This window comes from Astyanax mexicanus, chromosome 15 (assembly GCF_023375975.1).
Source record: "Astyanax mexicanus isolate ESR-SI-001 chromosome 15, AstMex3_surface, whole genome shotgun sequence".
Lineage (NCBI taxonomy): Eukaryota > Metazoa > Chordata > Actinopteri > Characiformes > Acestrorhamphidae > Astyanax > Astyanax mexicanus.
This window is the reverse complement of record NC_064422.1, coordinates 12,643,108-12,665,000: the sequence shown is the minus strand read 5'-3', so window position 1 is coordinate 12,665,000 and position 21,893 is coordinate 12,643,108. Positions and strand designations below refer to the sequence as shown.

General features: G+C 39.1%; 1 protein-coding gene across 19 annotated transcripts in view; it reads right to left on the bottom strand.

Moving 5' to 3' along the window:
- Positions 1-21,893, bottom strand: part of ebf3a (EBF transcription factor 3a) — a 140,513-nt gene that overhangs the window by 37,884 nt on the left and 80,736 nt on the right. For 9 of the 19 annotated variants that reach the window (XM_022669083.2, XM_022669093.2, XM_022669098.2 and 6 more), the window contains exons 8-11: positions 18,296-18,377; positions 12,555-12,699; positions 1,855-1,988; positions 166-292 (exon numbers count right to left, since the gene is read on the bottom strand). In XM_022669083.2, the coding sequence (XP_022524804.1) occupies positions 166-292; positions 1,855-1,988; positions 12,555-12,699; positions 18,296-18,377 (488 nt within the window). The remainder of the gene's footprint in view (positions 1-165; positions 293-1,854; positions 1,989-12,554; positions 12,700-18,295; positions 18,378-21,893) is intronic. The other 10 variants (XM_022669089.2, XM_022669091.2, XM_022669095.2 and 7 more) reach the window with 3 other exon arrangements.

Sequence of the window (21,893 nt, the reverse complement as noted above, 5' to 3'; positions counted from 1 at the left end):
TATTATAATTTTAAAAATATTTTTATATAGCATTGTTGATACGTTGATACTACATCACTATTCACTCTCAATCAGCCCATCCCTATATTCTACCAATCAGAATAAGACAGAATAAAGAAACTGGCGAATCTTAAAGAGCTGAGAAGCGTTTCCGTTGGCACTCACCGGTGTAGACGAATCGTCCTGGTGCTCCTTTGCAGAACTGCTTGGACTTATAGGACAGGGTGACCTCCACCACCCCCGGGATGTGTCTGGGAGGGGTCTGCACGCGGATGGCGTGGGGCGTTATCAGCTGCCAGGAACCAGCAGGGCACAAAACAGTTAGCGCTTAGCCTGCCATCACACACTCTCTGCTAACACATGCTAACCATGTTAGCGACTAAACACAATTGCTACTCTGATGCTAAATTAGCCTGTCAGCAGTATAGCCCCCCTCTCATACACATACATTTTTCTCCCTGCCAGCAAATGGAGCTTGGCTTAGGCTGACTTCAGGAAAAGCCAGGGGGCGTAAGGCTGGGTAAAATCACCACCACATGGCTCTCTTTCCCTGCTCTCCATCTTTCTCCTACTGTTTCGTTTTTTTTTTAATTTCCCTCTTGCAGACATTTCACTCCTAATTGCTTGATTGTTTTGCTGGAGTGCGCGGTTCTGAGCCGAATGCAGCCAAAGCCCCAGTGGATACCGGGCTGCTTAGCATGCTCCGTTTACTTCAGTCCTTATCTACTCCTGTGATTAAACGGAATATATATATAAAAATAATAATAACAATCCTAATAATAAAATAACAAACAAACACACACTGATTTGCTTTTAGGAGGCCTGAGTAAGATATATACTGTATATACGTGACACGACTTCATTAAGTCAGCATTTCATCACTTAATCAGTTCATTAATAAAACAAAGAGCACAGCCATGCAAGCCTTAAGTGTTGTTTATATTGACTGTAAAGCTGATTAGCATGTAGCATGTAGCATGTGTCTGATACATACTGTAAAAAAAAAATTAAAGTATAAACAATATTTAAGGATATTTTACATATTTGTACAGGACTCTAAAACAATACAATACATACAATAATCATACAATAATATGAAAAAAAAAAAACTTTTATTCAGACGCAGATTAATATTAACATATTAATAGCTGAACATATTAACTAGGCTGGTAATTCCCTCTCTGGCTTTGTCCTAAATATAACCTAAATCTAATGCTTCATTTTTGCAAATTTCTTATTATTTTTAAAAAAGATTTTTACCATGCAAAACAGAAAAAAATAATTACACAAAATACATTTTGGTCAGTTGTCCCAGTGGGTATAACTATGGCCTATTGAAATGACATGTTATCATAGCATGAGTAGCAAGAATTCCAATGTTTTAGAAATGTCTAATAAATACTCTTTATTTTATCATATTTTAGGTTTTACCAAAAATGTATGTACATATTTTTTTAACTATGTCATTTATTTGCCTGTTTGTAATTTTAATATATTTACAGAAAACACTGAAAATACTGGATGTTTGATCTTTCTTTGGGTAAGAAAGTGAGATTTGGAGTTATTTTTTAGTGAGCTGAATCAAACATTTTTATGGGCAAGTTTAACATATAAATACACAATCCCACAAATTCATTTCACAAAGCTTGTCAATCAGATATCACCTCATATACCAAATGAGCAAACTACTTATTTAAACTTTTATTATCACTTATTTAAAACTTTGACCAAAGTTTTTTGACCAAATGTGCACAACTAAGGCAAAATAGACACAAATAACACAAACCGTGAATCAAAAATACACAAAACAAGTGAAAAACTACAAAATACAGGTAATTCCGCAGCATTGCTCACCTCACTCCATACGAGCATGGTGCCGAACACGACCTGCAGGCCGTCGAAGAAGTTGTCCCCGATGAGGATGACCGTGGCTCCGCCTGTAGTCCAGCCTTCACTGGGGCTAATGGCCTTTATGCACGGGGTAGCTGCTTATGACAGGAGAGAAAACACACCGCTCAGCACCGTGCTTTATTGTACACACACTCTTTCTCACACACAGACACTCGTACACACTCATACACACACACACACACTTAGAGAGGGAGAACTCACACTGACTCCCTCACCAAGGGACAATTAAACTCAAATTCAGACAAAACATGAATGATTTGGGCCACGCGGAAACAAAAGGGCACAGCTATACATCAGCTCAGCTCTGCTTTCCTAAAGCACCCATTAGAAGCTCCGGTGAACGTCTGGCCGGGAGAACCAGAGCCGGTTCTGCCGCACCACTGGCTCTACTCAGCGCCGGGGTGGATCCATCACTGGTGATTAAGGCCGGAGTACCGGTGGCAAACAAACACCTCCACACCTTCGCCCAGTCCTCACACATCTGACAGCGGCCAATCAAAAGGTCTCAGCACTGTAGGAAAGCTGATTTTGACTCAACACACAAACACACACACTTTCACTGGTGTGTGTGTGTGTACACTAATTGGGTCGAGCCTCCACAGCCACAGAACTTCCAACCTGCTCTCTCTCCTTCATCACTTTCCAGTTCCCATGAGGTAACACTGAAAGTAACACCTACTCTCAAACATATACACTATACAGTATATATATACAGTACACAGTTCCTAGATAGTTCCTTTTGGCTTTAAGATTCACTTCTGAAATGATGTATTGTAGAATATATACACTAACTCATTAGTTAATGATTTGGAGTATATTCTATAATACGTAAATGATGTGGGACGAACTAATAAATGATTCAGGATCCAGTTTCTACAGTAGTGTCTACAGTAAATGATTCATTACTTAGTATAAATGATGCTGTACCTGACGCAGTATAGTTGATTCAGTGTCTACAATAAATGATTCAGTATCCTCAATACTGTCACTGATGATCCAGGATTGACACTAAATGATTCACTTCACTCTCTAGTATGAATTATGCTGTAACTACAATAAATGATTCACTTCACTGTCTAGAATTATGAATTGTGTTGTATCTGCAGTATATTTGATTCATTGTTTACATGTTTAAATGATTCAATATATAAAATAAACGATTCAGTACCCACAATACTGTTACGGATGATCAAGAATTGACTCAATGATTCAGTTTCTAGTATGATTTATGCTATAAGGAATACGAGGAATGATACAATTCAGTATTTAGTATGAATTGATTCACTTCAGTGTCTAGTATGAATTGATTCACTTTAGTGTCTAGTATGAATTATGCTGTATCTACAAGAAATGATTCACTTCAGTGTCTAGTATGAATTATGCTGTATCTACAAGAAATGATTCACTTCAGTATCTAGTATGAATTGATTCACTTCAGTGTCTAGTATGAATTATGCTGTATCTACAAGACATCTACAAGATTCACTTCAGTGTCTTCTAGGAATGATACTGTATCCACAATAATTGATTGGGTTGATTCATATAATAAATCATTTTGTATCTACAAGAAATGATTCAGTATGTGCAATAAATCATTTGGTGTCTACAATAAATCAATCTGTGTCTACTATTAACGATTCAGAAACTTTCTATTCAGTCTATACTACTTTAGCTGAGTTTAAAAACTGCCTGATTCACATTATGTCACAAAGTGAATCATAACCAAAATGGCAATGTAAGGGTTTTTTGCACAGCAGCAATTATATAATAAAATAACAGATATAACAGACTGTTGCAAAACAGCTGTATTGTATGAATGTAGAGGTAATGTAACTTATAATACCAAGCTAACGTGAAATTCACCATTCATCACTACAATCAAACCTCTGATGACCTCTGTTTCAGCATAATGATATTCAATTTGAATTGAACCAATCAGCCCGTTCCCATGTTGCCTGATTCATTGCCCCACCTAGCAACATTTCTGCTATCCACAGCGTGAAGGGCCACCTCTACAGCTGTCCCATCCCTCCACTCTTTCATCATCCCTCCTTCCCCACTGCGTGACAGACAGACCCCCTCTGGCCCCCGCACAGCAAGTCTCAAACACACACCGCAGTAAAGACGTACGGCATCCAGCTCTCGTTCTCTCATCCTCTCATCTCTCTACACTATCTCTCCCGCTCTGTCACTTTTTATTCCTCTTTCTATCCCCCGTTCCCTCTCTCTCTCCTATGTCTGGGTTATTGTCGGGGTGGGAGGAGAGGACGGTGCCCCCTCGCTCTCCGGCTCTCAGCGGGTCAGTTTATAATGCACCGGAGATTCTGGGTCTTCCTGTAAAAACCCTTTCAGCAACAAATCACCACGGACCCTCTGAGATGACATCATCCACCCTCACCCATTCTCTCTGATTGAGTGCAGTTATATTGCTTCAATCTGACATTAGATTAGAAACAAAATAGGATGATAACAGTATAAATGAATAGTGAGGAAAATCAACTTTGAGCTTTGAACTTTTACATGGTGTGTATGTTAGAATTTCTTATCATAATGACTTAATCGCTGTTATCAACACAGAATTGATAACAAATCTGATTTTACCAAATTGAACACCTCTGGAATATAATCAAGAGGTTAAAAGATGGATGATCACAAGCCATCAAACCACCAAACTGAACTGCTTGAATGAATTTTTGCACCAGGAGTAAAGCAGCATCAAGTTATCCAAAAGCAGTGTGTAAGACTGGTGGAGGAGAAAGAACATGATGCGAAGATGCATTAAGAAAAACTGTGATTAAAAACCAACCAGGGTTATTCCACCAAATATTATATATTATATAACTTTAGCATAAATGGGCGGGGCAAAAATATATAAAACACAATCTGAGGAGGTTATACACTGCACTGTATAAATGTGCAAATTATTGAGATTGTAAAATAAGCTAAATTTTACAACTGAAAGAAAGGAGAGAAATGGTATGGGTTTGGTAGAGTTTGGTAGGGTTTGCGTGACCCAAGTTACACAAATTAAAAGTGATAAAAACGACTATGAATAACTTAATATTAAAAAAAATATTAATATGTTTTTTTTTAGATTTTATGCTTTATATACATGTGTATATGTTTTTATTCTAGTTATTTCCTATTTCCTTTAAATTAAGTTTGTAATTGTTAAGTTTGAGTGTGATGATAAGAGGATGATAAGATCTGTAGCTAAACCGTTTGTGTGGGCAGGTTCAAGTGTCTCTCTCTCTCTCTCTCTCTCTCTCTCTCTCTCTTTTATTCTCTACTTCTCTACTCTCTCTCTCTCTCTCTCTCTCTCTCTCTCTCTCTCTCTCTCTCTCTCTCTCTCTCTCTCTCGCGTGCCCTGTCTGTCTGTGGGCCGCACAGCCAGGCCTAGTTAATCACCATTAGGTATTGTTGTGTAGAACAGGCCAGACAAGGCACCTCTCTTTGTTTGCCTTAATGTTGGACTAGTGGAGGTTGTATTTGCTCATTCCTCTCACATCTCCCAGAGCAGCAGAGGCCCTGAGCGCTCACACACACACACACACTAGCTTAGACACACACACACACACACACACACACACACACACACACTCTTACATACACACACTCTCACACACAGGGAGCTTGCCCTTAACTAGAGCTGTTGACTTCATGCTAATAAGTTCATACAAATTTTCATTTCTGAGGCTTGCGAGTGACATTTGCTTTTCTTAATTGCAGGCAGAGCGCTTGAAAGCGGATGGAGTCTCTAAAGACAGACGCGGCTCCTCAAAGGGACTGACCTTCATCAACACTTCCAATTACAGCAAATCATTCACCAAAAATTACAGTAAACAATTTTACTTTGTGTAGGTGAGCATTAGGGAGGGACGGGGGAGGGCCCTCTGTGTGTGTGTTTGTGTGTGTGTATGCGTAAGTGTGTGTGTGTGTGTATGCATAAGTGTGTGTGTGTGTGCATGCATGTGTGTGTGTGAGAGAGAGTGGTGTGTGTGTGTGTGTGTGACCCACAGGAGGGGCCGACTAGCAGCTGCGGCCAGAGACCACTGCACATTGCCTCGGAATTTGCAATGACTCCCCCTGATGAGAGAGAGCGAGAGAAAGAGAGGTAGAGGTAGAGGAAGAGAAAGAGAGAGAGAGAGAGAGAGAGAGAGAGAGAGGGAGAGAGAGAGAGTTAGAGGTAGAGAAAAAGAGAGAGAGCTAGAGAAAAAGACTGCAAGCTGCCAGCCCCTCTCCCTTCTGCCACGCTGCATTTGCATACACTTTCAATGCACATGTAGTGGGGTAACATGTGTTGAATGGGAAGGCATAGCAAAGCGAATTACACACACACACACACACACAGAAACCGCCTGCACTAGTGATCTAATGCTGCACGCTCAATGTGCTCCAGCAGATGATGGAGACGGGAGGGAGAGCAGGAGCGCAGGCCAAGTTCAACACAGGAAGATCAGGAAGAGGCAGCGAGAGGAGGGCTTTAGAACAGGAGAGCACTTTTTAGCAAGCAAGCAAGCATGGATACTTTGGTATCCATCTAGCCACTCACCCTTCTGTATGCTGCACAGTTCAATGCAGCACCTGGAGTCTGTGGCACATACACTGAATGGCTGTAGTTCTCTTAAAGGCTTGTATGTTGCCCGACATGACAGACTTGTAGACCTGATAGCTGCTCAGCTTCCACATTCAAGAAATGAACTGGTTTTTAAACATTCCAAAGTTCAATCTGAGTGGTTCAATGTACCATTTGAAGTTTTTTCAGGAATTGCCAACACACCAGATATTATCTGTGTGTCCCAGAGTCAAAGGACGGCTGTGCTGTATGAAATATCATGTGCATTTGATCAGTATTTGGAACAGTCATATATTTCAAAAATGACCAAGTACCAACCTCTGGTTAGAGTTATTGAAAGTTTAGGGTTTAAATGCCAACTGATAGTCCTGGTGTTTGGAAGTCTTGGTCATGTGCATAGATTGGCAGTGCGTGGTCTTGGTCTTGGGGGATTGAGTAGAGTAAAAGCTAAACAACTAGTAAAGTTCTGCTCTATTTCAGCGATCACTAGGAGTATGCATATTTGGAGCACATTTTAGCAAGAGAACAGTGTCCATAAGCTATGATTTTGCATGAGGAAAACACTTTTAGCACGTTTTAGCAAGGGGACAAGCTATTTGGTTTTCGGAGGAGAAACGAGTATGTGTTTTTAAGGCAGAGGAATATTGTTTTTATATGTATTTATAGCAGTATTGCACTTTTTAGCACTGAAACAAGCTATGGGAACACTACGTACTGTTAATTTGTTTTAGCAGTGTTCTAGCAGTTTTGCATTTTAGTTAGAAGCACTTTAAGCAGGGGCTTTTTGCGTTTTTGACCGTGTTAAGTGCTTCTTGTTAGTCGTTTGATTTTTTTTATGATATTCTTCAAGACCACACACATGATCTGTATCTGTGTGTGTGTGTGTGTGATTCGCCAGCGCAAACCCATCTCAACCACATATGTCACACTTCGAGAAAATCACTGGCTTTTCCTTCCACCTCTCCTGGGCATCCCGTTGGGTTTTGTGTTTGTGTGTCTGTGTGTGTGTTTGTGTGTGTGTGTGTGAGAGAGTGTTAGTGTGTTTTGGGGTTTGTGTGTGCGTGTATATGTGAGTGTGTGTGTGTTCTGGCCTCCTGCCGCCTTCCCATGTGTATTGTTTTCCTGGTGTGACGCTCTAATCAGAAACGCAGCCTCTTCCATGGCAACATGGCTGCTGCTGTTGTGTTTCTTGAGTGTGTGAGTGTGTATAAGTGTGTGTGTGTGTGTGTTTGTCACCTTCCTCCGTCTCCCCCAATATTGAAGCACTCGAACAGGTCCCGTCCTGCCTGCTGCTGCCTCTCTTTGTTGGGCCGGCGGCACAAACGCGGCGCGATAGTGGCGGGGACGGCCAGATGGCAGGCTGATCCCGGCGCTGATGGGATTAGAGCTGTACCTCGCTCGTGTGTGTGTGTGTGGGAGCGTGTGTGTGTGTGTATGTGTGTGTGTGTGTGTGTGTGTGTGTGTTGCCCATCTGGCCCCTTTAACAGGCTACAGCCCTGCAGACGCGATCCGCTTGTCTTTATTGCATAAACCTAACAACATTACCGCCACTTGGTATGCAAATGGAGCTGAAGCTGCAGGCCTTCCACACACAGTGGAGAAAGAGAGAGAAAAAGAGAGAGAGAGAGAGAGAGAGAGAGAGAGAGTCTTACTTAATACTATCTCACTCTACTATCTCACTCTCAGATACTCTTCTCTCTCTCTCCTTCCTTCCTTCTCTCTCTCTCTCTCTCTCTCTCTCTCTCGTTATTGGGCTTTATTGGTTCAGTCTCTTCCTATGCAAATCTATAAATGTGTTCCAGTATAATCAGTGATACACAGTAATATCGCAAAGTGGTTCTTTTATGGACTGAAGACTGTGAGACTGTGTGTGTGGTGTGTGTGGTATAGGATGTGTGTATTTAGTTGTGTTTGTGTTTATATATGTGTGTGTGTTTATTTCCAGCAATAAAATAAAATATATAAAATATCCCGTTTAAATTGAATGAGTCATTCAATAAATAAATATGCTGCACTGAAGAAATGGGGTCACTGACTGACATGCTTGTAAAAATAATAATAATAATAATTAACTCATATATTTAACTTAAATACAAATATTTCTATATTTATTTAACAGTTTCCTATAATGCACTAAATGTAGGATGTGATTCTTGCAAGAGTTGTAGGTCTATGATCTATTCCACACATGTGGTTTGAAGTATGTGACTTTGGAAATATTAATATATTATAATATAATATAAGTAATGTAAGTAATATAAGTATTATGCGTACTATACAAACCAAAATACTCTGTGTTATCTGGGGAGCTGTTTGTTAACTTGCGGTTTCTGAGGATGATAACTCTGATAAACTTATCACGTACTACAGAGGAAGCTCTTGCTCTTCCTTTACTTGGGGCGTTCCTGATGAGTGCCACTTTCATCATAATGTTTTTGATTGTCTTTGTGACCACACTTGAGAATACTTTCAAAGTTCTTGATGTTTTTTCTGATTAATTTGCTCTACTTAGTTGAGTCATTTTTGACATAATATGGATAACTTTAATCAAAGCAGATTTTTTTAAAGCTTTTTATGGAGGTCAATGTAAAAAAAAATAAATTCCAAGTAATTTTGGATAAATTCTATTGCTCCTTTCAACATATTTGTAGTTAATGTGCATACATATACAGTAGAATGTTACTAGAAAACATGAGTTTAGTTTAGTCTCTTAGATTCTTACTGTATATACTGTATGTATATGTAATTTCAGGGTCATGTGTGTCTACATGTATATGTATTAAATATGCTGGACACCCCTATATATATATATATATATATATATATATATATATATATATATATATATATGAGGTGTTTCTGCTCTCCTGGTTGGACAGGTAGCTGAGAGCAGGTGTGTGTGAGAGGGTGGTCGGCGTGGTTTGACAGGGGGGGGTAGCGTCCGCAGGGGCGGCAGCACGGGAATTACTTTTACTTGAAGATCAGAAGGCAGAGTAAATTCACTGTCTGAGAACATTAGCCCGTATTAGATGATTAGATAAGAGCGTTAGGGGAAGAGAGGAGGCTGAGCATCGCTCTCTCTATTTTTTTCACACTCTCTCAGTCTATCATACTCTCTCTCTTTCTCTCTTCCTCTCTCTCTCTTTCTTGTGCTATCTCTCTGCACTTATCACTTATCACAGAAATGTGTTTCTAATCTCGAACACCCCGTCTCAATGCTATAACTCTGAACTCGAGTGTGTGTACGGATGGTATTACAGTATTTCAGGACCAGGTAGGTACATCACAAACCACACAACCCTCAAACCAGATAAGAAAATACAGTATATATAGGTTATATGATTTTTGTGCATTATATTATTTGTGTCTTCTGATCCATAAATGCCCATTTTTTGATTGGTACTATTCTTAAAAAGCACTAAAAAAATTGTTGAAGTGATGCATCGAGCAGGCCTTGGTAATATTTCAGTGAAATTAGCGGCAGTAATTGCAGAGTTGGGCTGAAAGTGTGAGCTCACTCTGAATGACAGTCATAAGTCCAAAGTCAGATCTTCTCCACTCCTCGGTGGTATAACTGTTCCCAGTCCGCTCTTAAAGCCCCTTATTAGGAGGCTAGTGGCAATATCTGCTCAGCCCAAATTTGACGTCTGGGGCGGCTGAAACCCCAGGTAGCTAAATGGTGTGAAAGGAAATGGGGTCTGTGTGACAGTGTGTGGAGATGTTTTATTTATATAAATATATATATATATATATATATATATATATATATATATATATATATATATATATTTTTTTTTTTTTTTTAAAGAATAATGACTTTTTTCTTTTAATATTTGTCTGAACATCGCTTTATCACTTTTTATATTTTTAGCTTTTATATTGAGTCAGATAAAGTGGGAAAAAAAATCTGATAAATAAGATTTTCCACCCAAAAAGCTAAAAACTGCCCTATTACACATTAAATATCATGTAATAACAATGTAATTACAACTACTATCGTTACTATATCGTTATATACTATGTTACAAAAAAAGCATACAGGGCATTGATTGCCCTATATATTCACATAATCACATAATAGAACTATTTACACTGTTTTTAAGCTGCAACTTTCAATATTTTATCCATATATAAGACTGAATACTAATTAATGAATCAGTCATTAGTTAGATTTGCATTACAACGTTTGCATTGTTGCATCATTGTTACATCAATGTTGTTAATGTTATTAATAACACAGCTATTAAAGAGACTTTATATAAAGTGGGGTAGGATTTCTTTTTTTGTTTTTTTTCCTGTTTTGCAATATATATATATATATATATATATATATTTATCAGTATCAAGGTAATAAAACCTCTCTTACATACGCAAAAACTAATTCTAGAAGTGCAATAAAAGAAAGCGCTGCAAATTGGGCTTTGAAGGCTGGTAGCCCCAACGGTGTAAGGGCTGGGCCTTTCCCACTCTTGTGCTCTCTCTCTTTCGTTTTCTCTCTCTCTCTCTCTCTTTCTCTCCCTCGGGATGTAGTGAGGCGAGGGGAGAGGCCTGAACCTTCTTAATTGCTCTCCTAATTAAAGGCGGTTGCTAAGCAAAACACACCTACCATCAAACCCAGCGCAGAAGAGACAAACAACACGTCACGGGGGCCAAACGGCTGCAGCGCTCAGGGCGCACACGCTCAATTACTTTATTTTCATTCTGCCCCTGTCATTAATAAAAGAACAAAAAAAGACCCTAAAAACAAATAACTTAGCGTTCTTTGCCTCGTGTGGAGTGAGGGGATTAATATCCTTTTGGTTGCTTCATTATACATTACTGGGTTAGTTGATATGGTAATTACCGAATAATTAAAACAAAGAAAATACAAATGTTATGTTTTTTTTTAAGCATGTGCGGCCCGTAACACCATGCTGTTTGCACGGCTTCTTCGCCCAGAGATAACTAAAGCACTCCGGCAGTGACTCTACTCTCTACACTGAGTCTTTTTATTACACTGATTATTTATTAGATTAACAAACTAGCAGCACTAAGTGCTTCCATTACCCGTGCTCTATTCAGTTTACACACAATTTACACCAGTTCTGTCTGTGTTATACAGCCTAAACTGTGACACAAAACTTTACAGGATATAAAAGTAGAAATCTTAAAAAAAATAATATTATTACATTAACATCAATCAATTGGTTTCTCTGCAAGTTTTGAAGAGCTTTTCTTGAAATCATGAAATGATTGTACTATAAATACAAAGTTTCCTGCCATTTTTTTTATATACTATAACTTATAAATAGATATGAAACTGATTTGAAATTTATATATTTTTTTGTTAAAGAACTGACCCAATACTACAGAATTAATTTAGCTGATTTAGGACTCTATATATTCCTATATATTGTATTGTTTCTGTACTTATCTGTAATTTCCAGTGAAATTATAATATAGAAAAAGAGTAATCCAACATTCGACATTTTACTCAAAATTTGAGTCTTCGATTCTAAAAATACAGCACATCACTACAACCACAAAACAACCCTTTTTTTCCACAACTCTATGTTCAACTTTTCTACCATAAAAACATCCAAAATCATCAAAAACCGTGGCCCAACATCATTCATGATCAGTGACACCAATCACATATGTAATAATAATAAAAATATATAATAATAATAATAATAATAATAACAAAACAATAGCTAGAGGAAGCAGATAGCAACACAGGAGAATGAAAACTAACCCATGTGCTCTAAAAGTGAATGACGTGTGAAGAAAGTATGAAGAGAAAAATGTAAGGAAGGAAGTGACTAAATGACAAAACTAAAGTTCACCAACTTTTTTAGGTGAATGATTTTTACACTAAATAGTCTCCATTCACCTCTACTGTACTCTACTCTTCTTTACACTACTCTACACTAGTGCCTCTACCTACAGCGGAAAGAAGAGGATGGGAAGGTGGCCAAACGAAAGGAAAAAGAAGAAGAAGAAGAAGGAGAAGAAGAAGAGAGAGAAAAGTGGAAAGAAGAAGGAGAAGCGCTGCAAATAATAATAATGTCATGTAAAATGTGCCTACCATTCTCCAGATAAGGAGGGGCCGTACCTTCAGAGGGGTCGAGACGCCGAGCTCGGCGCCCGTGTTTGGAGTTGTTGTGGACGAACATGTTGTCCGAAACGGCCAACACGTGACCGTCCACGTTAACTGTTGTCGATATAACGACCTGCGGAGAGAGGGATCAGCGTTAGTCACTTTAAAAGAGATAAATCTTATTGGGACAAGATTGGGACACTTAAAAAAAATCTTAAAAATAAAGATGATACTGATACTGATGCTTCTGTTAGTGTGAAGTCAATTGACCTACCAAAGAAATAACTGTAAAAAAAATCTTTATTTAAAAAAATGATATATATGTGCTAATTATTCTGTAATTACAGTAGTTGAAATGGAATAATAAGCAATGTGTTGTAGTATAACTGTGATTCTATGATTTTATGGGATGCATAAGTGTTGAGTTGAGTTGTACTCAATACTTGTGGATAAATATAATGCTAATAAACACATTTCTATCAAATATAACACTTATAACACATATAACAGACTTTAAAGCATCTGAGTTGCTCTAGAAGAACTTGAAGAACTGAAGAACTGACTATAACACTATAACACTAATGAGTGAGTCAGTGAGTCAGTGAGTGAGTGGTATACAGTAGTTATGACTTTTGTGTGATGTGATCTGAAGCATCTTGTTCCACATACAAGCCTTTAGGGTTTGAGTGGTGTGTGTGTATATGAGTGTGTGTGTGTGTGTGTGTGTGTTCTTGAGACGTTAAACAGAAGCCATTCAGAGTCATTTGGAGCTGAGAAGAACAGTGGGCCTCTCCCAAGGCTTTCTATCAGACGCTCTGTCGTGCCTTTGTAGTGGCCTTGTTTGTGCGCAACACAACATAACAAAGGCTGTTCCACTTATAGTGGCAGACTCAACATTAGGGCAAGAACTGAGTGTGTGTGTGTGTGTGTGTGTGTGTGTGTGTGTGTGTGTGTGTGTGTGTGTGTGTGTGTGTTACATTGTCCCAGTTAGCAGATGAGCCCTTGCTATGTTATGCTTCTGATCAGCAGGATTTTTTGGACACACACACTGAAACGCAGTCAAGCCCACACAAAACAAATGCAAACACACACACACACACACACTTATATACACACACACATACACACACACACACACACACACACTGTTGTTTCTTCTTGGCTTTGTTTGTTTGTGTACACTTTCCTTCTTTCTCCACTGTGCGCTGTGTAAGCTTTATTTCCAATGCTGGAAAGTGTGTCAGTTCACACACACACGAAACTATTATTGTGTCCCATGACTTTTGCCACATCCATTAGAAGAAGCTAAATAATGCTGCACTGACCTGTGGGATAAAAGTGTTGCATATCCTGCATCCTACATCCTGCATCATGCAATGTGGATTTGATTTCTTCTATAGTCTGCTAGAGTCAGCTAAAATCTGTATGCATGGACATTTCTAGCCAGAAGTCGCCGGTCACGATCATTACCATCCACTGCACTGTGTCCACTGTGGGTGGTAATGCCTTAATTACTTAATCTATGATCTACGAGTGCATGCATGATACAATGCATAAGTGTCATACATTATTTTCTATAATAATGTATATAATGTTCCAACACCTCATCCACTGCCCCCTCTCTCTTAAACAATATAGTAGCCAAATTAAGTTTAACAATGTATTTAATGTTATTGTTTAATATTTATGGAGCTAACTGTGGTAGGACTGTATTTCACACACAAAAAAGAGAGGAATCAATGCAATGATTTGTTTGTGTGTTTTTATCTTGATATCTATTTTATTCTGTTTTATTTTTATTCTATTTTATTTTTCTAATACATACATATATATGTATATATTTTAACAGTTGGTCTTTGGGTGTAAACTGGACCATGAGATCACAATTTCGTTACACCTCATGTACCACATGTGATGTGAATGACAATAAAACCTCCTTGAATCCTTGAATCATTTAATATAAAGCAGATACGATTTCTCATTGGAGAGCTACAATTAACCTCTGTACAAAAGAGGTTGTTTCCACTTAAAGAATACACTCATGTGTGTGTCTTTGTGTGTGTGTGTGTGTGTGTGTAGTTTAGATAAAGACACTACATTCAAGAGGGCCCATCAAATACCTGTCGCTCAAACAGGGGCCGCAATTCTATAACAGCCAGGCCTTTTTTTTTTTTTTTTTACAAAGCCCGGGGCCAATTAGACATTAATCTGGCACTTAGGTGAACAGAGAGAAAAGAGAAGAGGCACTCGTCTGCTCTTTCAGCCGTTAACAGTCTCTCAAAACGCTGCCCGCGGCCCTCGCGCTAACACTAGCCCATCTGCATTGATCTATTGATATATTGATTAGCTGTTTTCTCTCATTAGCGGCGGTGGGTGGGAGCCGGCGCTCTGAGGGAAGGAGGCCTCTTTAAAAAAATGAAAGAAAAAAATGGAAAAGAAGCGCTTTAGCAAATTAGCGGGGTTCGAATTAGCCAGTGCTTTTCTGTGTTTTTTTGTTTTTTTTTATCTATTTACCACACAATCGCGCCTCGTACTAAAGCACTTAAGAGTGATCTGAGGAGGAGGAGGAGGAGGCGCTTAGCATTTGAATGGAGGGATGAGAGGAAGCTGAATGGACTGAGAAAGCGAAATAGAAAAGAGAGAGAGAGCGAGAGAGAGAGGGAAAGAGACTGATGCTAATTTTGATAGCAATCCCTAGCTCCTAGCTAGCCTCTCTTTCTCTCTCTCTCTCTCTCTCTCTCTCTCTCTCTCTCTCTCGTTTTCTCTCTCTCTCTGTGTGTAAGGATGATGGATAGGCCATGCTCTGGCCCCCAGCTGCTGGAGCGAGGGATGAGGAAGAGAGGAACAGGAGAGGGGAAGAGAGGAACACAGAAAGCATGACCTTGCCACGGGAATCTCGCTGGACGGAACATGTGAGAAATTTATTCTGGAGATGGCATTTAGTTAAACAGGGAGCCTTCAGGATAAGAGACAGAACCCCACTCGCGCAGACAGCTCCGCTCTCTCGCGCTGCTTTCGCTACCCCTTCTGGATGGAAGTCATGGAAAAGCAGTATATGAATGATTCAGGACGTGTTACCTGAGGGGACGGCTTGGGAATTCCCATTACTGTATAACTTGTGAGGTGCTATCTTACAGTATGAGTGAGGTTGAACACTAGAAAGGTGACGTGAATAATTGTAATAATTGGAATAATTAACATTTAAGTGAAGCTTGAAATAAAGAGCAGGCATTTAACATTCGTCAATCCTTAATTTTTGTATACTATGTATTGTGAAAAGACCTAGGAAGGCATTACCACCTACAGTTGACAGCATAGTGGATGCTAATGTTTATAAATGGTAATCTGATGGCATCTGGCAACCCAAAACTTATTGGATGGAGCACCATCATTCCAGAGAACATACGTTCAATGCTCCACAACTCAAAGCAATGGTGCCAATAGTTTCATAGAGTTTCTTCCAAGCCTATTCCATTGGCTTCTAAACTTCTCTAAATGGCACTAGACAAGCTTTTGTCCTTAAAGAACCTCCTTAAAGAACGGGAACAGTAAGATCTGAGCTTTACCAGTAGAAACGAGGACGAAGGTCATTAAGGAGACATTTATGGAGATGTTTAATTGGGTCTTGGTTACTGGTTCAACAGTTCTTTTTTCTCCATGACTCTGTTGAATTTGTTTTGTACAGCTCCGAAAAAGAATATAACAGAACCCTTTCATGCACTATTTAGAACCTGTTTTGGTTCTCTCTCTGGATTGCGAAAGCTTGTAAGTATGGATCTGGTGTCGTCTCCTCTCTCGCAGAGCTGGAGGTGCTGAGGCAGCTCCTGAGGAAACACTGCTGAGGGCCCTGACGCTCTGTTAAGACCACTTAAACCTTCAGGGAGGAGAGGAGATTAGAGAGAGAGAGAGAGAGAGAGAGAGAGAGAAGGAGAGAGAGAGAGAAAGAGAGAGAGAGATTCCACTGGTCGTATCCTATTGTGTGGTGGCACATCAGTGGTGACGGATGTTTCTTTTAGTCGCGGTGGAGACAGAAAGGACACTTCCTCTCACTCCGGCTCTGACCTTCTGCTCTGGACGCATGGATCAATATCATCCACTGACCCTCTGCCGCATGAAAAATGAAAAGCCCACCGCTGACGCCCCGCTCAAGGCACTTCCCCCTTCTATACGTCTATATAACCCCAGTGTATATAGAGACACACTCATCAGCTCCACCCTGGTAGACACAGCTAACTGGAGCCAAGGCTGCTGTCTCTCTGTACCACTCAGCATCACTCAGTGAGATGCTTGGATATGTTTATATCATAAGCTTGGATTGGGCATAATTTTTTGGGGTGTATTAATTACTTAAAATGTTGGCTTTTGCGTTAATTTGATCAATTGTATCGCAACTGTTTGATTACAGATTAATCAGATACGTTTATATTATAAGCTTGGATTAGGCATAATGTTTTTTTGGGGTATAAATTATTTAAAATGCACATTTTTGGGTTCATTTGATCAATTGTAGAGCAATACGTTTAGCTTTTGAACGATTTTGAATGCAATAAACACATGCAAACGTAGCATAATGTTATATGCTTCTATATAATAAGCTCGGATTGGGTATAATTTTTTTTGGGAGGGGGATCATTTATGTAAAATATAGGCTTTTGGGTTAATTTGATCAATTTTAGAGCAATCGTTGCTACTAAGTGTTTAATTACAGATTAATATCCCATGCACTAGCATTGATACAACTCTTAGCTTTTGAATGATTTTGAATGCAATAAACACATGCAATTTAAGGTCCCACTTTATAATGATTTATGCTTTTGCAGGGGTTATTAGTGTGTAGTTACATACTCATTAAATATATTATATTTATGAGACATTTAATAAAAATAAGTGGGACACCACTATTATTACATGGGTTGTTAATGTATGTTAATGTAACTACACACAATGTATTAAATACACTTTATTTAGAGTAGTATATAAACTATAAATGGCATTGTTCTTAAATTAAGAATGCAGGTTATTAATGTGTAATTACACATCAATAGTTATTAGACACAATTAAATAAATCAGCATTAAATGGGATCTTTCTTTTTCTGAAAAAAAATGATGTTTCATAAAATCAAGGCTGACATAAATCTATTGTATGTAAACATTAATTAGGACTATTATTATTGTGTAAGTTACCATTGCTGCCATAATTCTGACTAAAAACTGTGTTTTTATGTTATGTGGTCCTGTAATAAGACTGTAATAATGATTTAAGGAGTATTTATGCATGTTTTTTGTTATGAAAGGCTTATGTAGGCACGCCGTACATGCAGTGTAGTGATTTGTATGGTTGCTGGTAGAGGGTAGGAGTGTCTTTAGAGCAGTGAAGAGTGAAGAGAAAGATCCGACAGCAGGTGAATTATAGTTTTTTACCCCCAAGAGAGGAAATCTCCCGCAGTATACCGCCCATCCACCTGCTTCACCTGCTTCACCTGCTTCCATCATACCGGCCATACAAAGAGCTGGAGCTCATCTTTACTACAGGATGATCTCCCTCTCTATCTCTATCTCTACCTCTATCTGTATGTGTGTGAGAGAGAAAGGTAGAGAGAGAGAGAGAGAGAGAGAGAGAGAGAGAGAGAGAGAGAGAGAGAGCAAAAGAGAGAGAGAGGTAGAAATTGAGAGAAAGAGAGAGAGAGAGAGTGTGTGTGTTAGTGTGTAAAAAGAGAGAAATGCTCACCTGGAACCGGCGCATGTCTCGTGGGTTGCCTGCATTCTTCAGGCAGTTTTGATTGCACTTGAGGAAGAATTTCAAAAAGAATCTATAAGAGATCACAGAAGGAAAAAAGTCCAGGTTAGACAATCAATCCCACAGCGAACACACACTGAACACACACTGAACACACACACACACACACACACCCTCTCTTACAAACTCCAAATACACAGAGCTCAGATCAATAAGACAGAGAATATAAATATGGACTTCACAACTCCTTCCCAGCTGAGGGGAAAACTCCACAAGTTGTAAAAGGCAACTGCACAAGTTGTAAAGCTGCCAGTCGTAAAGGTAACGGCACAAACACTTAAACACCGAGCCTTAGACTGACACACACACACACATACATACACAAACACACACATGTGTATAGGTGCATAGACACCTTTGGATTCATTTACATTTGTTTATATATATATATATATATATATATATATATATATATATATATATATATATATATATATATATATATATTAGACTGTATTGTAGAGGTAAAATGCATATGCATGAATACATAAATGCATAGCGACACACCTACATTTGGTTTGCAATCATAATTTGTGTCATCAGTTTTATATAGGTATAGTTTAATTGATTTGATCTGTTATGTTGGAACAAAAATAAAATATATACATATATTACATTAAATGTGCTACAACTTACAACTTAAGGTAAGAGGTTTATACCTATTTAGACTCAGAAAATGTGGAAAATCAAAGTCATTTGTTAAGGGTGTCCAAACTTTTGAATATTACAAAATAAACGCAAATAAACATAAATACAAAAATATGATATAATTATTAAGTGTTGTGTTATGCTATAGTTATAGCATAGTATACTGTATATATGTAATTCAAATCCCACAATATAACTATTAAATATGTAGGCTAATATGCCAAGTATATTACAGTAATATGTGTGTAATAAATATGTTATTACACATATAGAGGAGATACTTCATGATTTTTCTATTAAATCCAACTCCTATCATATTTAGTTCTACAAAAATAAATCTTCATCATTTACAAGGAGCATTTTGTGTGGTTCTGCTATTGTGTCTGTTCTACTTTTGTCTATATCTAACAAAGTGTTAGACAAATTAGGTCATTTTTGTCTTAAAAAGTGCAAAAACAAACACTCGCTCACAACACTCTCACAAACACACACTGATCACACACACACACACACACAGAGTAATGACGATCAGTGTTTTGTTCAGAAGCCTCCCAGCGGATGTCTCTCAGAATGCTCTGTCTGTCCGTCTGATGCATACAAATCCCACAATTCCCCTTAGAACCCATCTGTCCACACTAACAGGAAGTAGGCCGATATTTTGCCCCCCCCCTCCACCTCCTCTATCTCTCCCCTCCCTCCTCTTTCTCTTCTGGAGCTCCACCCTGTAATTAAAGCCAGGCAAAACGAGCGCACCTGAGCCCCCTCATCATCGGGAGATGCTGGAACACTTAACAAGGTGAGAGCAAAAACTTCCAGCCCCGTCGCACAATTAGTGCGAGGCCAGCAGCGGCCAGCAATTACAGCACAAATTACAACCCACCTAATCTGCTCGGCAAATGTCATGTGTGTGTGAGAGTCAGGGTGGGTCCCACTGGGCAGCAAAACACACACACACACACACACACATGTGAGCACACACCCATACGCCCAAACACCTAAGCCCACTAATGCCCTGTGTGAAAGAACAAGTGTGGAACAAGTGGATCCTCTCAATCTCTCGCTCTCGTCCGGCTCCTGGTCTCATCACTTCTCATCACTTCTCATCTCTTCTCATCGCTTTAAGAGGCGTCCAAACAGGGGGAGTCGAGAAGAGAGGGATTACGGAGGAGAGAAGAGGCTTAGACTATCTCTACTCTCGCCTTCTCTCCATAAATTTTACTCCTCAACCCTTTAGAGTTGTTATTTTTGGTCTTTTCTACACTGTGTCTAAATTATACAACTATTAACTATGTAACTATGTAATTACATGGTTATTATAATGTTATATAGCATATATATATATATATATATATATATATATATATATATATATATATATATATATATATATATATATATATATATATATATATATATATATATATATATATATGCTTTAGAGTGTGGAAAAGAACAACTCCAGCCTTAATCCCCTTTTTTATTAACAGCATACATTGTGATAAAGTACTTAGGACACTTACAATAACAATTGAACATTTAAATATAGTAGTAAATATAAAGGTTTAATCAATAAATTCCTGAAAATGTTGTTGGCATAAAATCTGGAGCAGAGAAATGGTCAGAGAAAGTTTTTCACACTAATATAAGACTAGTTACATGTTTTACATGTGTTATAATCCTATTTCAGGTGTGTAAGAGTTATTAAATATTAATTATACATTAATATATAGATTTATGTTCATAGACTTTTGATTTTAAGCACAAACTTTTAGCTTGTTTTCTTAATATTTTGGATGCCAAAGAATGGCAAAAGTTGTATTGCTTAGTCCATGAGAAGAAATATTTATTTGCAGAATGTCTAAAAATAGCTAAAAAGGACTCCACCAGTCTTACACACTGCTTTTGGATAACTTTATGCTGCTTTACTCCTGGTGCAAAAAAATTGAAGCAGTTCAGCTTGGTTGGTTTGATTGCTTGTGATCATCCATCTTCCTCTTGAACGTGCAATCTTATCACACTCATACATGCGTGCAAACAGTGCCACATCAGCACAGCATGAGGAGCTAAGGGCCGTCCAGCAGCAGCGGTTATAGCTGTTATTATAGCCGTAGCCCTACATATGGATGTCCATGCACACAAATATTTGCCTGTGGCCTCCCAAACACCCCCCACACACACACACACACACACCCCACACACACACACTCGTCTCTCCGAGCGTCAGGTTAGTGTGCAGCTGCTGCTCGCAGGCCGAGGTGTCATGCATTGCTGATTGCATGGCGAGGCGCTCGGAGTTAACACATGTACGGCGGCGGCGGCGGCCGTGGGCAAACAGGCGGCGGGGGGTCCGGGCCCAGCTTTCTGCACCTCGCTCTCCCCGACGAGACCCCGGCCAGAGCCATAAATCACAATGTGAAATGACACCCGTAACCCTGAGCACCCCGGCACTACCGAGCCTCATCTGTTTACATTCTGGCCTTTCAGTCCTGACAGAAGGACGAGAGAGAGAGAGAGAGAGAGAGAGAGAGAGAGAAGGGAAGAGAGAGAGAGAGAGAGAGAGAGAGAGGTAGAGAGAGGAAAAGAGAGAGTGTGTATGATAGAGATAAATGGTCAGAAAGATGGAGAGAGGACAGAAAGGAAGCTTAAAGGAGAATGAAAACGATGGGAAAGAGAAAAGCTGGCCTTGCCGGCTGTCAGAAAAATTCAGGGCTGTGAAAAATAAAGTTCATAATGTCGTCGGCGGACCCGGCGCTGCTGTCCGGAGGGCTGTAAAAGCTCGTCCACCTCTGCTTTAATTGTGTACAGGGTGTGTGTGTGTGTGTGTGTGTGTGTGTGTGCGCAGGCCTGTGTGTGTGTTCGGACACACGGGGATGAGTATTAT